The 18,411-nt window shown below is 44.0% G+C and overlaps 2 protein-coding genes across 2 annotated transcripts; both read left to right on the top strand.

Moving 5' to 3' along the window:
- Positions 1-448: 448 nt before the first annotated feature.
- Positions 449-1,797, top strand: LOC128408808 (zinc finger protein 239-like). The gene has a single exon (XM_053378830.1). It carries the CDS (start codon positions 449-451, stop codon positions 1,544-1,546), a length of 1,098 nt encoding a protein of 365 aa, XP_053234805.1. The 3' UTR covers positions 1,547-1,797.
- Positions 1,798-5,374: 3,577 nt separating this feature from the next.
- LOC128409284 (uncharacterized) lies at positions 5,375-10,950 on the top strand. The gene is made up of 2 exons (XM_053379633.1): positions 5,375-6,484; positions 9,971-10,950. Exon 1 carries the CDS (start codon positions 5,431-5,433, stop codon positions 6,466-6,468), a length of 1,038 nt encoding a protein of 345 aa, XP_053235608.1. The 5' UTR covers positions 5,375-5,430; the 3' UTR covers positions 6,469-6,484; positions 9,971-10,950.
- The last annotated feature ends 7,461 nt before the right edge of the window (positions 10,951-18,411 follow it).

The following is an 18,411-nucleotide window of genomic DNA, read 5'->3' as shown; positions in this document are numbered from 1 at the left end:
GGGAAGGTAAACGGCGTTTCTGTGTGCTGCTCTGGTTCGCCAGAAGCAGCTTAAGTCATGCTGGTCACATGACCCAGAAGCTGTACGTCGGCTCCCTCGGCCAATAAAGCCAAATGAGCGCCACAACCCCAGAGTTGCTTAGGACTGGACCTAATGGTCAGGGGTCCCTTTACCTTTACCTAATTCCAGTAAGCTACCGATAATTCTTAAGCCATTAAATTCCCTTCAATCTCTTAAGCTCCTGCTTTAGAGGAAAGGAAAGATCTGCTGGGCAAGGTGTCTTTCAGCAGCATATTATAACAAACATAGGGGGAAATAAATAACTCTCACTATGGGAAATAGCCAAGTTCAATGAATGAAACCAAACATTTAGTAGAGAGCCAACAGAAGTTTTCCTTCTCCTTTGGGGTCCCATCAAGACTTTCTCCCCTTTATTTCAGCAGATGATATGCAGGTAACAGAGAATGAAGGAGAACGTTGTGTGATGTTGTCGGCAGAGCCTGAGCACAAAGAGATGAACGAGAATGTTATACAGGGAACTCAGGTGGAAGAGAGACCCTATCAATGCAGCCGATGTGGAAAACGCTTCAAACACAAGTCGAACGTTTATGAACACCAAAGATTTCACACAGGAGAGGCCCCCTATTTATGTATGTGGTGTGGGAAAAGCTTTAAGTACAGGACGTCCCTTGTTCTGCATGAAAGAAGTCACACGGGAGAGAAGCCCTATAAATGTGAGGAATGTGGAAGAAGCTTCAGTCATAAATCAAACCTTGTCTCGCACCAAGTAACCCACACTAAAGAGAAGCCTTATCAATGCTCAGAATGCGGGCAGAGCTTCAATCACAAGTCCAACTTGAATGTACACCAGAGAACCCACAGAGAGGAGAGGCCATACAAATGCTCAGAATGTGGCAAGTGTTACATTACCCGATCCAACCTTAGGAAGCATGAAAGAATCCACACCGAAGAGAAGCCTTATCAATGCTCAGAATGTGGGCAGAGCTTCAATCAAAAGAGCACCTTGAAAGTACACCAGAGAACCCACACAGGGGAGAGGCCATACAAATGCTCGGAATGTGGCAAGAGTTACATTACCCGATCCAACCTTAGGCAGCATCAAAGAGTCCACACGAAAGAGAAGCCTTATAAATGCTCAAAATGTGGGCAGAGCTTCGATCGTAGCATAGATCTCAACGCACACCAGAGAACCCATGAAGTGGAGAAAACATACAAATGCTCAAAATGCAACAAGGACTTTACTTCTCCGTTTGATCTCATTAAACATAACAGGGTGCACATTGAAGAAGGACCTCACAAATGCTCAGAATGCGGAGAGAGCTTCAGGTGCAGCACCTCGCTTATGGAACATCAGAGAGTTCATAGAGGAGAGGAGCCAGATTTTGGCCTCAGCCATGCTTCTGAACCAAGTCTTGTTGAACATAATGTAACCCGCCCTGAAAAGAAATGTTTTGTATGTTCCATTTGTTCCAGAACATTTGGGTGCAGCGGAAGCCTTGGGTTACATCAACTGAAGCATAAATAGGAGACATCGCAGAGTTTCTCAGGCTGAAGCAAGACCCTTTTTTAAATATCCAATTAATCAGCACAAGACATTTCCCACTAAATAACCCACAAGTGTGGGGAAAGCTTTTATGATAGTGCACTCATTTCACGTCAGTTTAATCGGCACAAGACAGCAATGGAGAGGCAGAGAGATCTTGCAAATGCTTCTGTTTCTCCATTCTTTTACTTCAGTGTATTACTCCAATCACTGGTACTTCTTTTTAAATGCATGTTTTATTTGGGACTTGCTTCAATAAGTATTTTAATGTGTTTGTTCTATTCATCAATAAATTTTGTATGTTTTTTATTCCTTTTGCTTCTCTTTTTATTACTCTTGCCTCCTGTCAAGATTGTAGTTTTAAATATGCTACTGCAGCGTTTATTAAATTGTTTGGGGGTTTTGGTACGGCTTTTCTCATAGCACATGGCTGCACTACCTCTGGGCCAATCTGTATTCCCCAAGCCATGGCTGCCCAGTGATGGAGGAAGGCTAACCGGGAACCAGGGTGGGGCAAATCGCCAGTGACGCATGCGTAGCATCGCTATGTATGGCGCATGCGAGTGGTGCCACGCATGTGCTGTACGCAGCGGTTTGCCGCCACTGGCGCTCGAACACCGTATGAATGGTGGCAGGATCCTCCGCTTGCAGCTGTAGCGGTGGCGAAGGGATCCCACCGCCGTCCGTATGGCGCTTGAGCGGCGCCTGTGGCAAACCGCTATGTACGGCACATGCGTGGCATTGCGCACATGCCCTCTACGTAAAGACGCTGTGCATGCCCTGTACATGCCATGTATGCCTCTTTACACAGAGGCCACCCTGATGTCCCGGGGGAAACCTTCAAGCAGGTGAGGCCCAAGAGGGTTCTGGTACAGTCAAACCTTGGTTGACGAACGCAATCCGTTCCAGAAGCCCATTCAACTTCCGAAACGTTCAACAACCGAGGGACAACTTCTGAGTGGTTGCAAGAGCTTCTAGCACACAAGCAGAAGTCGCACTGGACGTTGGGGTTCTGAAAAATGTTCAAAAACCAGAAGACTTCTGAGTTTTCGGCATTCAGCAGCCGAAACATACGATAACAGAGGCGCTCGTTGAACTGTATTTGAAAGCATTACTGTCTCCAAACATGGGGCAGGGCATAGTAGCCATCAATAGTTTCATCTGTCATAAATGGGTGCAATCCTCTTGGAAAGCCATTGCGTGACTGAGCACATGATCCTACCAGTTACTCTAGGCTTCCTATTTGGAGAGGATCCCTAAGGGTTGTTCTCCTGCTTCTTCCAGCCACTCTGGAAGTACAATGTGAAAATGCTCATCAACTATTTCCCACCCAAACTACACATTATGTTTTTGGTTTCTGTACTGCATAAACAAACAACCAAGCTGACATTAACAGTTAAGTACCACTATCTACATGTCCAATGAGATTGCTGAATGCTGCATCTTCCTAAGATGGAGGACAATAGCCCAGGCAACAACAAATTCAAAACAAAACAAGAAAGCAATAAATCAAAATGCACAGTTAAAAGAGGATCTCTATCTATCATCTATCATCTATCTATCTATCATCTATCTATCTATCATCTGTCTATCATCTATCTATCTATCATCTATCCATTGCTCTATCTATCTATCTCTGCTGTCTGAGTTCTCTTTTCAGGTCATGCTTCCTCACTCCAACAGTTTGTTTTTCTGTGAACTCCAATTCCCAGCAACCTTTGCACTTCCCACATAAACGATTAACACCTGGCCTCATTTAGCTGAGCAAACACCCAAGTGGGTCAGTGAGGGGCTTGAGATGAAGAAGGAAAGTCTGTGAATTCACCAATGTCTACCAGAACAGGTGAGCTGGAGCCTACCAAGAACTCAAGATAAGACATGCTGGGATTTGGGTAGAAAATTCTGAACTGGGGGTCCCTGTTTTCCCCCTCACCTTTGTGGCATTTAAATGCAGACTTGGTCTCACAAGGGGCCGCTGCTCTGGGTCTCAAATGTAGACCTGCCTTAGTCCTAAGAAGACATGGGTGAGTCAAAGGAGGCTGGCATTCCTCTGTAGGAATGAGAAAGTGACAACAAGGTGGTCCCCAGTTTGATGGGAGGAGGAATATGGTCAGCAAGGAAGAGTGCAAGAGAGGGAATTCTTCCCATGGATGGGTAAACTGGGGTGGGGTCTTGGCTTTTGCATTAATTAAATATTTCACTAAGGGGAAGTGTCCATGTAGGAGCATGATTGCTTAAGGGACAGTTCTTGGGGAGCTGCAACTCAGAGTCGATATCAGAAGGGAAAAGAGGGACAGGGTAAAGATCAACAAGGTCTTAGAGGGAAAGAATGCAGTTCATTGGGAGAGTACCTGCTTTGCCTTGCAGATAGTTGCAGATTCAATCCAGTCCATGCAGACAGTCCTAAACTAAGTGGCCAACATTCCTATTCTCTTATGTAGGATCATGAAGGAAATATTATATTGTGAGCTATTTTCATAAAACAATAACATGTGGAATATCAGAAATCTAGGGTACATATGCAGCACTCACAGTACCCTACCAAGAACTCAAGATAAGACGTGCTGAGATTGGGCAGAAAATTCTGAACTGGGGTCCCTGTTTCCCCCCTCTTTCTTCTCCTTTGTGGCATTTGAAATGCAGACTTGATCTCACACCTCTGCAAGGGGCTGCTTCTCTGGGCCTCGGTTGCCGAAGGGAGAGTCCTTGCGGGGCTGCAACCCAGAGTCAATAACAGAAGGGGAAAGAGGGACAGGATGTGTTTTGGGGCTTCTGCAGGTGAGGGATGCTACATTTCAGGAGCAAATATCAACAGAGTCTTAGGCGGAAGGAATGAAGGTCAGCGATAGGCGGGGATCATGAAGGAAAGGTTGGCGTGTTCGTGTGTTGATCATGTGCAATATCCAGACTATATTCCAAATAGCTTTACTTTCAGAAACGTAACTGAGAAGATCATATATCTACAATCTCACGTTTATTCACTTTGTCCCTTTTAGAAAACACAGATTTCTCCCTATTAACAATTAAGGATCTTCCTTTGTCTGTTTCACTTCAGACAGATCACACGGACACAACACTCCCCTCGGCAGCATCCCTAAGGGGACCTGGGTGAGTCAAAGGATAAAAGCCCTTTGGAAGAATGAGAAAGTGAAAACAAGGGATTTCTCATTGTGCAGGAGGAGGAATGTGGGTAGCAAGGAAGGGTGCAAGAGAGAGATTTCTTCCCCTGGGAGGTTAAGATGGGGTGGGGTCCGGAAGGCATCCTCTTGCCATTTGTGTTTTGTGTTATTCACATTTTTCACTAAGAAAGGGGAGCTTGCTTAAGACAGAGCTGCAGCCTGGAGTCCACAACAAAAAGGAAAAGAGGGATAGGATGTGTATTAGGGCTTCTGCAGGTGGAGGTTGCAACATTTCCTGGAGCAAAGATTAAAAGAGTCTTAGGGGGAAGGAACGCAGCTCAATGGTAGAGTGCCTGCCTTGCATTGCAGAAGGTGGCAAGTTCAGTCCCCAGTATCTCCATGTAGGGCTTGGGAGAGGCTTCCCATATGAAACCCTGGGAGCTGCTGCCCGTCAGTGTAGACAGTACTGAGCTAAGTGGCTAAAGTTACTATTCTCTTGTGTACATGAGGATCATGAAGGAAAAGATTCATTTCTGAGCTGTTTTCCTAAACCAGTGAGTGTCCAGTGTGCATACGGGGATACTCCTGTGCTTCTAATTCTCTGTATTTCCTGTTTCTCAAGATGCTTTGTTTCTAACAATCTACTTTCCTAAACAGGCAAAGGGAAAGCGGCAGCCAGTAGACGAAACAGAAGACGCCTGTGCCTAAGAAGAAGGTGTCAAGGAGCCCAGTTGGACCACAGACACGATGATGATGTTTGATAATTGCAAGGAGCCAGACCTGTGCATTGTCTATGGGGAACCCATCAGGCAAAAGCCCATCATCCATAAGAGAACGAAGGGTCAGAAGAAAGCCCACCCAGCCCACCCAGTCGAGGAGGAGGAGGAGCATGTACCCCTTTTTCCTGGAGGAAGTTGCAGGGCCTCCTGGGAAATCACGGTACAGACAATTCCTGGTGCTGCTAAGGAGCAGGATGTGTGCATTGTAGGTGAGGAAAACATCTGGCAGTACTCCAACACCTGCAAGAGAAAGGTATGTTTGCAGGAAACCCACTCAGTAGAGGGTCCAGTTGATAGCAAAGGAGACTCCAGTGTCCCAAGTAAAACTCCAGCCCAGACTGTTGTTGATGCCACAGCCAGGATCATGATGTTTGATACTTCTAGGGAGCCAGACCTGTGCATTGTCTACGGGGAACCCATCAGGCCAAAGCCCATCGTCCATAAGAGAACTGAGGGTCAGCAGGAAGCCCACCCAGTCGAGGTGGAAGAGGATGTACCCCTTTTTCGTGGAGGAAGTTGCAGATCCCCCTGGGAAATCATGGTGCTGACAGTTCCTGGCGCTGCTAAGGAGCAGGACGTGTGCATTGTGGGTGAGGAAAACATCTGCCAGAACCCCAACATCTGTGAGAGAAAAGCGTGTTTGCAGAAAACCCTCTCAGTGGAGAGGCCCATTCACAGCAAACTAGACTCCAGTGTCCCCAGTGAACCTCCAGCCCAGACTGTTGTTGATGCTGCTAAGGGACAAGACATCCGTATTGTGTATGATCAAGGTGTCCTACAAAAGCCCACCGTCCATATCAGAATTGGGTTTCCTGAGGAAACACAACCAGGGGAGGATGTAGTAAAGCCTGTTGCTGTCGGAGAAGATTGGAAAGGCCCCAATGAATCTACTTTCCAAGCCGTTCTTAATGCCACCAAGGAACAAGACTCCTGCGTTGGGTACGAGGAAATGGTTAGTCAGAAGGCCGTTTTTCAAGGTAGAGCCCCCTGTGAAGCCACAGCTTAGAGAGGTATGGATACTGGTAAGTAATGGGACTCCCGGGTAATGCATATTGGGGAGGGAAGTCCCAGGCAGAATTCCTTCTGAGCTCCAGGCCTTGACTGTCATAGAACCCACTCTATGTAGGTACTCTTTGCTGGGGAAACAATACTGCTCTTGAGTTGTGTGTGTGTGTGTGTGTGTGTGTGTGTGTGTGTGTGTGGCTTGTGCAGAAATTTTAAAAAAGAAATTATATACAGTGGTACCACAGGTTAAGTACTTAATTTGTTCCAGAGGTCCATTCATAATCTGAAACTGTTCTTAACCTGAAGCACCACTTTAGCTAATGGGGCCTGCTGCTGCCGCTGCACCGCCGCACAGCAATTTCTGTTCTCATCCTGAAGCAAAGTTCTTAACCTGAGGTACTATTTCTGGGTTAGCGGAGTCTGTAATCTGAAGCGTATGCAACTCAAGGTACCACTGTATACATCTCTGATAGCAATTTAACTTTGAGCTCCAACAATTCGGTTTGAAATCTAGATTTTTTATTTTCGAAATCTAAATTTCTTTTATCTCCATTAAATATATCATTTACTTGATGATATTGCAACCAACCTGTCAGGGAACTGCCATCGGAAGAACAGGAGGTGAAAGGGCTCACAGAGGTTGGGAGAGACTTATCAGCTGAGGAGGGAACCAGCAGGGGGAGAGAAGGAGCTCCAAGGGAAAGTGAGTTGGAGGGATGGCTCAGAGACACTAACAGCGAAAACAGTGGGGAGGTTTCAGGACCTCCTATAGGGACACCCACTCCTCGCCGGAAACTGTCGCGCCGAGAGTCCAGAAGGCGCGTTTCCGTTAAGGAGTTTTTATGCTGGAAGAAATTCCGTAAACGCCCACTGTCGGATTCTACCAGCGACTGACGGAGCCATGCTTAAGGAGCTCCGTTACAGACAGAGGTTTGTGGACTTAGCCAAACTCTGAGGAACTAGGAATTTCACGCACAAGCAGCTCATCATCCCATCACACAACCCGTAAGTACTTCTTCTATTTGATTATATGATGGAAGTTTTAATCCTTTATCGGTTTCCATCCATATCTCACCATAGGTGGCCCACCTTCCCTCAATATTTAATTTTTTAACAGTCAATGCCCCTACTGGAGATAGCCACCATGGTGTTTTTCGTTCTAACAGATTCTTATATTTGTCCCAAACTTCATAAATTGACTTTCTTATCACGTGATTTAGAAACCCTTTATAAACTTTACTTTGTCATCCGAAAGATAAGAATGCCACCTAAATCTGTTATCATGACCTTCCAAGTCTAGTAAATCCGTATTTTCCAATGTTATCCACTCTTTCAACCAACACAGGCAGGATGCCTCGTAACAGAGTTTCAAATCTGGCATTGAGAATCCACCTCTTTCCTTTTTTATCTATTAAAAGTTTAGATTTTATCCTTGGTTTTTTCCCTTGCCAGATGAACCTCGGTAGTACTTTTTGTCATTCCATAAATTGCCCTGGTCCTTTAATTACCAGAATCATTTGGAATAAAAACAGGATCTTGAGTTTTATATATATGTAAGGCTGCTGGGAGAGCGTTCCGGGCTACCTGCAGCCCCCCCCAATCTCTGAGCGTCCTCCGGAGAGCATAGCTCTGGAAAGGCATTCCCTTCTTCTCCAGGGCGCTCCAGCGACATAAACCAACTTGATTTATGCACGCTAATCTTCTGGCAATGCACAGCAAGAAGAATGAACCATCCGTAGATCTAAACTATGTATTTATTTACACTATATTACACAGACACAGAATCATGACGCTCTCTCTCATTCAGCTCCAAAAGAGAACAGGCAAAAGTGAAAGTACATCACATAATACATATAGATAGGATTATATCCGGTTCTCATGCTTCCTTTCCGACAGACCGTGTGATTTCCACTAATCACAAAATGCAGCCTCGGAAGAGTGAAATTGCTAACAAAGGCTTGTGCAGAAATTTCTCAATTTAACTATGTACTTTTTGATGTTTCATTTGTTGCTCATAGTATTTTGCTGTATTTTCTACTCTTAAGAACTAGAAAAGTTTCTGTCAGGTGATGGTGTGGTTGCTCGAGAGCAAACAGGCAAGACTCCAACCTGTCTTTTCCAGGCTTTATTATCTGTACAACCTATCTTACAGTGCAGAGCGTCACAAGTCCATGTCTGCTCAGTCACTAGCAGAATCTGGGAGTGGGCGGTCCTTATACCTTACCCAGCATAACAGTCGTGTGACCTCCATCCTTCTCCTCTCTGTGTGTGGGCAAACCTACTGCGCAACGTGGGCGCTGGCAAAGGGCTACTTGCCTCCCCTCCCCTTTGCTCAGGCTCGGTGTTGAGGCTCTCCCTAGCATCTTCTGATCCCTGCGCCCTGCGCCCCTTCCCCACTGGAGGCAGGGCTTCCCTCCTCGCAGAGGAAGAACTGCTTCGCGAAATCTTCGGAGGCTCCTTGTAACACAACTGCTCTTCCACCACTCACCTCTGAGCTGATGGCAGTTCCCTGACAGTTTCAATGCATCAAGAATCAGAAATCTTGCTCTAACCAGGACGAACAACATAGCTATGCTCCCTAAAGCCAATCTAAACTTGCAACTGGAGACTGATGAAACTTTGGCTCTGTCATAGAACCCACTCTATTTAGGTTCTGCTTTCTGGGGAAACAGCAGGACTCTTTGCTGGGGAAACTGTACTGTTCTTGGGTTGTACACAGTGTGTGTGTGTGTGTGTGTGTGTGTGTGTGTGTATACACACCGTATTTTTCGCTCTATAAGATGTACCAGACCATAAGACACACCTAGTTTTTGGAAGAGGAAAACAAGGGGGGGGGATCTGAATCCCAGAAGCCAGGACAGCAAGCGGGATCGCAGCGCTTTTCCTCCTTGGGGAAAAGCCCCCAAGAGCCGCACACACGCTCCACACGGCTCTTTAAGGGGAGCGCTGAGTACAGCCTCCCACCTGCATTCGCTCCATAAGACACACACACACACTTCCCCTTACTTTTTTTGGGGGGGGTGCGTCTTATAGAGCGAAAAATACGGTAAGCCTTGTAGACAAATTTTTTAATTTAGCTGGGTACTTTTTGATTTTTTGTTATTTCTTCACAACTAATTTCCCTATGTTCGTAGTCTGCTACTTTGGCTGTATTGTCTGCTCTTGAGCACTAGAAAAGTTTCAAAGCACCAAGAATTAGAAATCTTGATCTAACCTCATAAAAAATATAGCTATGCTTCCTAAAGGCAATGTAAGCTTCCACCTGCAGACTGAGAAAATATTTGCTCTAAAGATTAGGAACTTGCTGGTGAATCTGACGCAATGGCAAAACCAGACTCAGGATATTGAGCAGAGTGGAAAGAAAGGTCACCCATGATGGCAACTCATTGCCCGCTTTGGCAGCAATGCCCCCAAAAGTGTAACAAAATACGAATTATATTAGATTGAATCACTCTGTTTCCATCTCTCTATGACATCCATGTTTTCCTTCTCTCTTTATCCAGCAGGTGTTGTGCAGTGGAGAGAGAACAGAAGGAAATCTTCAAAAAAAGCACAGGATGAGATGGTGGAGCAGAACCTCCTGAGTCACGATGGACCAAGGAGGGAAAAGAGAAGCCACAGAAAACGGAAGACAGACAAATCCATCGTTCCTCAAAGCAGCTTCTTCACTGAGCAAGGAGAACAACCAGAAAACAGAGATGCTTTGAGAACATCCACAAAGGAGAAAACAATTCAAATGGCAGAATCTGGAGAAATAAGCAGTGGGAGCAGAAACAATGGAAACAGCCCCACATGCCCTACAGAGGTGAAGCGATTTACTTGTTTGGAGTGTGGAAGGAGCTTCAGGAATCAGAAGCAGTTTGCTGCCCATCAGAAGATTCACACAGGACAGAAATCACATAAATGTGCAGACTGTGGAAAGAGCTTCCGCAATAAATGGAACCTTAAAGTACATAAAAGAACCCACACAGGGGAGAAGCCTTTCAAATGTACAGTGTGCAAGAAAAGCTTTAATGTGAGATCAAACTTTAATGCACATCAAATAATTCACACAGGGGTGAAGCCCTACAAATGTTCTGTGTGTGGGAAACGTTTCGCACGCAGCTCATACCTTAATGCACATCAAAGAACTCACACAAAGAAGAAGCCCTACAAATGTTCAAAGTGTGGGAAACGTTTCGCACACAGCTCATACCTTGCAGAACATAAGAGAACTCACACAGGGGAGAAACCTTTCAAATGTTCAGTCTGTAATAAATGTTTTGCTAGGAAGTCAAACCTTACTAGTCATCAGAGCATTCACAAAGGGCAGAGACCCCATGAATGCTCAATATGTGGAAAGAGCTTCAACCGTAAATCAAACCTCAAGAGGCATCAAAAGCACCACACAAGGGAGACGCCCAACCAGGGTTCAAATCTCAGTCAGAGTTTAGATGATGAATCGAGACCTCATGTAGGTGAGAACACACAGCGGATTTAAACCATGTAACTTCTTCAACTATGCTAAGAAGGTCGCATCCACACAATACTTTTAAAGCTTCCCCCCAAGTAATCCTGGGAACTTCAGTTCTTAAGGGAGCTGGCAATTGTAGGTCTATGAAGTAGCAACTACTGTTTCCAGAATTCTTTTAACAAACCATAGAAAAGCTATAAATGTGCTTTAAAGGGGTGGTGCGAATGTGACCTCAGCCTCGGTGTCCATCTTTTGGGCGTCGCAGGAGCCACCCAGAGGCCTGTCCCCACCTGAACCTCCCAATACACACACATAATACATGCTTTGGGCAGGTTCTTGAGTCTTTTAAGTGACTAAAACTCATTGCCTCAACTGGGTTGTTGTTTATTGTTTGTGTGGATTCCATGTGATAGTTGAAAAGTTTTTTTACATATAATAAAGTGCCTTCATTTTAATAAGTTATGCTATGAAAATTGCTCTTGGGAGAATCTAGAGAAAACTCAGCTCTTTCCTTGGCCACAGCAAAGTCAACCAGCACCTTTCTCTATTGACACTGGGAATTTCTCCCCAATAAATTCATCCGGCTTAATTAACCATGTTGGGGATAATTTACATGATTCTTTAGGCTTTTGAAACCAAAGAGAAGGATTGACCCAAGGAAGGAAGGGAAGTTTGAAAGGCTTCAGAGGCTTCCCCGTTTGAAATGTAAAATTGGCACAGTAGCTGCTTCTGCTTTTTAGATTTGTTTTGAGACTACCAGTCCTGAATAATAAAGTTGTGTAAATATTACATTTTGTACTCTTTTCTCTGGCTCCTCAACAAAAATGGATGCAGCTTTCCAATTTAGGTTGCAGTTTCCAGCACACTTAGAACACATTCACACCATAATTATAATTATTAATAATATTAATAATTATTTATTGTTTATACCCCGCCCACATTGCTGGGTTTCCCATGCAGTGAAAGCAATGTGATACTGATTTAAACAGTCATGGCTTCCCCCAAGGATTTCTGGGAGCTAACGGTTCTTTAGGGTGCTGAGATGGGTTAGGGGAGACCTGCTATTCTCCTCACAGAGCTACAGTTTCCAGCATTACCAGGGCAGAGGAACTGGTGGTTTAACCACTTTGCCCTAGATGCTGAAAGAACCCAAAAAAATTGGTGAATTGCAGAAGCCAAACTGGATTTTATTCAGCAAGACTCGGTCCTCTGTATATATGAAGACTTTATCAATTATAAATTAGTGGTTGAACCCGTAACTGGAATTGTGACAGACAAAATGTGAAAGCTTCCCCATAGTTATATTTCCCTTTTAGAAATAGTTTGACCTGTTGAAATTCTGCCTTCTACACAGCTGTTAAAGGCACAAGGATCAGAATAAGTACACGCAAAGGAAGGGAAAAGCAGCTTTTGAAGACTCGGGGGATTCCTATTGCCTGGTATCTAAACCACTCGCAAATCACTCACAGCTCTGCATTCACTCATTGGCTGAAAGGCTGGTGCCTAGAAATGAAGGAAGGAAGGAAGGAAGGAAGGAAGGAAGGAAGGAAGGAAGGCACCAGGAGAGCCTCCCTGGGAAGAGCGTTCCAGGAGTGAGGAGGCACCTCAGAAAAGGCCTGTTCTTAGGTTGCCAGGCTCATGACCTCTCATGTCGGAGGCACACGGAGGAGGAGGAGGTGTCCTTTTTTAAGAATACCACAAAAGTTGATGTTATTATGATGACAATATGTGAAACCAAGCCAAAAGAAGAAAGCTATAAATCAAAGTGCAAGAGGGGAAAAGAGGGCGTTTCTGTCTTTTTCTCTCTCTGCTGTTTAATTTCTCTTTTCAGATCACGCTTCCACCCTGCCACAGTTTGTTTTTCTGTGAACTCCAATTCCCAGCAACCTTTGCACTTCCCACATAAACGATTAACACCTGGTCCCATTTAGCTGAGCAAACACCCAAGTGGGACAGTGAAGGGGCTTGAGATGAAGAAGGAAAGTCTGTGAATTCACCAATGTCTACCAGAAGGGGTGAGCTGGAGCCTACCAAGAACTCATGATAAGATATGCTGAGATTGGGTAGAAATTTCTGAACTGGGGGTCCCTGTTTTTCCCCTCTTTCTTTTTGTGGCATTTGAAATGCAGACTTGATCTCACAAGGGGCTTCTGCTCTGGGCCGCGAGTGTAGATGTTCCTTCCTTAGCCCTAAGGGGACCTGGGTGAGTCAAAGGATGACAGCCCTTTGGAAGAATGAGAAAGTGGAAACAAGGGATTTCTCATTGTGCAGGAGGAGGAATGTGGGTGGCAAGGAAGGGTGCAAGAGAGAGATTTCTTCCCCTGGGAGGTTGAGATGGGGTGGGGTCCGGAAGGCAGCCTCTTGCATTTGTGTTTTTATTAGATTTCAATTAGATACTCCACATACACATATTGTATTACATTTTACATTTATACTTGCTCTTCAAAGCAGACTTGCCTCCTTCTTTCTTCTGGTTTTTTTATATCACATATAATTTTATCGCATTATTTTCTTCCATTTTATATATTGTTATCATTTTCCATATTTGAGCATAGTGTATCCATAAACAAATAAGTCCTCAGGTTTATACAATTCTTGTTGTCTGTAATTTACCACTACTGTTATATTAGTTTCCTTATACATTTTGCTTCTTATTATTTTCATTATCCATCACTTTTCTTAATCTTTCCCATTATGAGGTTTGTTTCCAATCTACTAGTTTTACTATTTCATCTTTTCTTTCCTTTATACAACATAAATTTTTCCAATTCTTTTTGAAATGTTTCCTCACCCTGTTGTCGAATTTTCCCTGTTAGTTTGGCTATTTCTGCATATTCCATTACCTTCTGTCTCCATTCTTCTACTGTTGGTAATTGCTTCTGTTTCCAAAACTACGCTAACAGGAACCTCGCCACTTTTGTTGCATAGAAAAACAGTTTCTGGTCGTTCTTAACCAGATCTTCTCCTAACATTCCTAACAAGAATGCCTCTGGCTTTTTCAAAAACATATATCTAAATATCTTCTTCAGCTCATTGTATATATTTTCCCAGTACGTTTTTACCTTATCACATGACCACCGCAAGTGAAAGAAATCACCTTCTTTCACCCCACATTTCCAGCAATTCTTGTTTCCTGTTTTGTACATCCTTAACAGTTTAATTGGAGTGAGGTACCATCTGTACATCATTTTTAACAGATTTTCTTTTAACAAAGTACATGCTGTGAATTTTAGTCCAGTGTTCCATAGTTTTATCCACTTCTCATATTCAATGCTATGGCTAACATCCATTGTCCATTTAATCATGACGCTCTTGATTTCTTCGTCTTTTGTACACCATTCTAATAAAAACTCACAGACCTTTGACAATATTTTTGTGTTTTGTAATATTGCAGTTTTAATATTGATTTGGTTTGTTCGAAACCTTTTGTTTTTTTATCTTTTGAGAAAATGTCATTCATTTGGTGATACTCCATCCAACCTGATAATTTATCTTTTAGTTCCTCGTAAGGCCTGATCTTTATTACATTATTTCCTTCTATAAATATGTCTCTGTGCGCTAGCCATTCTCCTTTCATATTTAATTTTTTCATTGAGAAGGCTTCTTGGGGTGACAGCCACCATGGTGTTTTCCTTTCAAACCACTCTATATATCTCTTCCAAACTTCACACAATGATATTTTTATAATATGATCTAGAAAGTCTCGGTCATACCAAAGGTATGCGTGCCACCCGTATCTATTTCCAAACCCCTCTAGATCTAATATGTCTGTGTTCTTCAAACTAAGCCATTCTTTTAACCATGTTATAGAAGCGGCTTCATAATATCTTTTAAGATCCGGTAACAAAAAGCCTCCTCTTTCCATTTTATCTATCAGAAGTTTAAACTTTATTCTAGGTTTCTTCCCTTGCCATACAAACCTAGAAATCATTTTTTGCCACTCATTGAATTGACCTAATCTGGCAACAATAGGCGCAGTTTGGAATAAAAAAAAGCATCTTATGTAAGACACTCATCTTGACAGCTGCTATCCTTCCCCAGAAGGACACTTTCAATCTGTCCCATATTTCCAAATTTGTCTTTCTTTCTTTCCATGTTGTTTTATAATTGTCCTTGAATAGGTTTGTGTTTTTCGGGGAGAGCCAGACCCCCAAATATTTTCTTTACCACTGTTATTTCCGTTTTACTTTGCAGCTAATCTGTTTGTTCCACGTTCATGTTTTTCACCATCATTTTTGTTTTACCCTTATTAATTTTCAATCCTGCCAACATTCAATCCTGCCAACTGTCAAGACTATATCATTGGTGAAGGCTTTAGCCTTATATTCTTTTTCGGCACACTTTATCCCTGTAATTCTTTCTGTCTCTCTTATATTTACATTTTTCACTAAGGGGGAGCTTGTTTAAGGCAGACCTGCAACCCAAAGTCCACAACGGAAAGGAAAAGAGGGACAGGATGTGTATTAGGGCTTCTGCAGATGGAGGTTGCTACATTTCCTGGAGCAAAGATCAAAAGAGTCTTAGGAGGAAGGAAGGCAGCTCAGTGGTAGAGTGCCTCCCTTACATTGCAGAAGGTGGCACGTTCAATCCCCAGGATCTCCATGTAGGGCTTGGGAGAGGCTTCCTGTATGAAACCCTGGAGAGCTGCTGCCAGTCAGTGTAGACAGTGTTGAGCTAAGTGGCCAAAGTTACTATTCTTTTGTGTACATGAAGGAACATGAAGGAAAAGATTCATTTGGGAGCTATTTTCCTAAAACAGTAAGATGGAGAGTGTCTACTATGCATGTGGGCCACACAATGTATACTTTAAAGGCTGAGCTGAACAGGATACTTCTTATGTTTCTAATTCTCTGCATCTCCTGTTTCTCAAGATGCCTTGTTTCTAACAATCTACTTTCCTATATAGGCAAAGGGAAAGTGGCAGCCAGTAAATGAAGCAGAAGACGCCCGTGACTACGAAGAAGGTTGCAAGGAGCCCAGTTGGACCACAGCCAGGATGATGATGTTTGATACTTGCAAGGAGCCAGACCTGTGCATTGTCTATGGGGAACCCTTCAGGCAAAAGCCCATCATCCACAAGAGAACGGAGGGTCAGCAGGAAGCCCACCCAGTCGAGGAGGAGGAGGAGGATGTACCCCTTTTTGCTGGAGAAAGTTGCAAAGCCTCCTGGGAAATCACAGTACAGACAATTCCTGGTGCTGCTAAGGAGCAGGATGTGTGCATTGTGGGTGAGGAAAACATCTGGCAGTACTCCAACACCTGCGTGAGAAAGATGTGTTTGCAGAAAATCAGCTCAGGGGAGGGTCCAGTTCATAGCAAAGAAGACTCCAGTGTCCCAAATAAAACTCCAGCCCAGGCTGTTGTTGATGCCACAGCCAGGATGGTGATGCTTGATATTTCTAGGGAGCCAGACCTGTGCATTGTCTATGGGGAACCCATCAGGCCAAAGCCCATCATCCATAAGAGAACTGAGGGTCAGCAGGAAGCCCACCAAGTTGAGGAGGAGGATGTACACCTTCTTCGTGGCGGAAGTTGCAGATCCTCCTGGGAAATCATGGTGGAGACAGTTCCTGGTGCTGCTGAGGAGCAGGATGTGTGCATTGTGGGTGAGGAAAACATCTGGCACAACCCCAACATCTGTGAGAGAAAAGCGTGTTTGCAGGAAACCCACTCAGTGGAGAGTCCCGTTCACAGCAAACTGGATTCCAGAGTCCGCAGTGAACCTCCATTCCAGACTGTTGTTGATGCTGCTAAGGTACAAGACATCTGCATTGTGCCCATTTTTCAAGGAGCAGCCTCCAGTGAAGCCACAGCTCAGAGAGGTATGGATACTGGTAAGTAATGGGACTCCTGGGTAATGCATATTGGGGAGGGAGGTCCCAGGCAGAATTGCTTCTTAGCTCCAGGTCTTAATGACAAGCACACAAGGCTAGTTTGAGGTCATCCCATGCTACAGCAACTTACAGTAGACCTACTAAAAGTAATGGACGGACATAGAACCCAATCTGGTGAAGAAATTGTTTTGTTTGTTGTTTACAACTACTTTCCCTATGTTCATAGTCTGCTACTTTTGTTGTATTGTCTGCTCTTGAGCATTAGAAAAGGTTCAATGCATCAAGAATTAGAAATTTTGATCTAACCTAATGATGGACAAATAATATAGCTATGCTTCCTAAAGCCAATTTAAGCTTCTACCTGGAGACTGAGATAATATTTGCTCTAAAGAATAGGATCTCTACAGGTAGGAACTTGCTGGTGAATCTGACAGAATGGAAAACCAGACTAAGGCTATTGAGCAGAGTGGAAAGAAAGGTCACCCATGATGGAAAATGATTGCCCGCTTAGACAGCAGTTACCCAAAAAGTGTAACAAAATTACAAAACATATTAGATTGAATCTTCCTGTTTCCATCTCTCTCTGACATCCATGATTTCCTTCTCTCTTATCCTGCAGGTCTTGTGCAGTGGAGAGAGAACAGAAGGAAATCTTTGGGGAAAGCACAGGATGAGATGGTGGAGCAGAACTACCTGAGTCAGGATGGACCAAGGAGGGGAAAGAGAAGCCACACAGATCGGAAGACAGCTGAATCCATTGTTCCTCATAGTAGCCTCTTCACTGTGCAAGGAGAACAGTCAGAAAACAGAGATGCTTTGAGAGCATCCACAGAGCAGAAAACAATTCAAAGCGCAGAGTCTGGAGGAATTAGCAGTGGGAGCAGGAACAATGGAAACAGCCCCACATGCCCTACAGAGGTGAAGCGATTTACTTGTTTGGAGTGTGGAAGGAGCTTCAGGAATCAGAAGCAGTTTGCTGCCCATCAGAAGATTCATACAGGACAGAAACCTCATAAATGTGCAGACTGTGGAAAGAGCTTCTGCAGGAAATGGAAACTTAAAGTACATGAAAGAATCCACACAGGGGAGAAACCTTTCAAATGTTCAGAGTGTGAGAAAAGCTTCACTGACCACTCAAACCTTACTAGACATACAAGAACTCACACAGGGGAGAAGCCTTACAAATGTTTGGAGTGCGATAAATGTTTCGCACACAACTTCCACCTTGCAGTACATAAAAGAACTCACACAGGGGAGAAGCCTTACAAATGTTTGGAGTGTGATAAAAGCTTCACTGACAGCTCATACCTTACAGTACATAAAAGAACCCACACAGGGGAGAAGCCCTACAAATGTTCTGTGTGTGGAAAACATTTCGCCCAGATCTCAAACCTTAAAGTACATGAAAGAACTCACACAGGAGAGAAACTGTACAAGTGTGAACAATGTGGAAAGAGCTTCACCTATAAATCAGACCTCAAGAGGCATCAAAAGCATCACACAAGGGAGACGCCCAACCAGGGTTCAAATCTCAGTGAGAGTTTAGATGATGAATTGAGACCTCATGAAAGTGAGAACGCACAGCGGATGGAAACCATGTAACTTCTTCAACTATGCTAAGAAGGTCGCATCCACACAATACTTTTAAAGCTTCCCC

The sequence above is a fragment of the Podarcis raffonei genome, chromosome 2, assembly GCF_027172205.1.
Source record: "Podarcis raffonei isolate rPodRaf1 chromosome 2, rPodRaf1.pri, whole genome shotgun sequence".
Classification (NCBI taxonomy): Eukaryota; Metazoa; Chordata; class Lepidosauria; order Squamata; family Lacertidae; genus Podarcis; species Podarcis raffonei.
The sequence above is the reverse complement of the archived record's forward strand: the minus strand, read 5'-3'. Positions and strand labels throughout refer to the sequence as shown.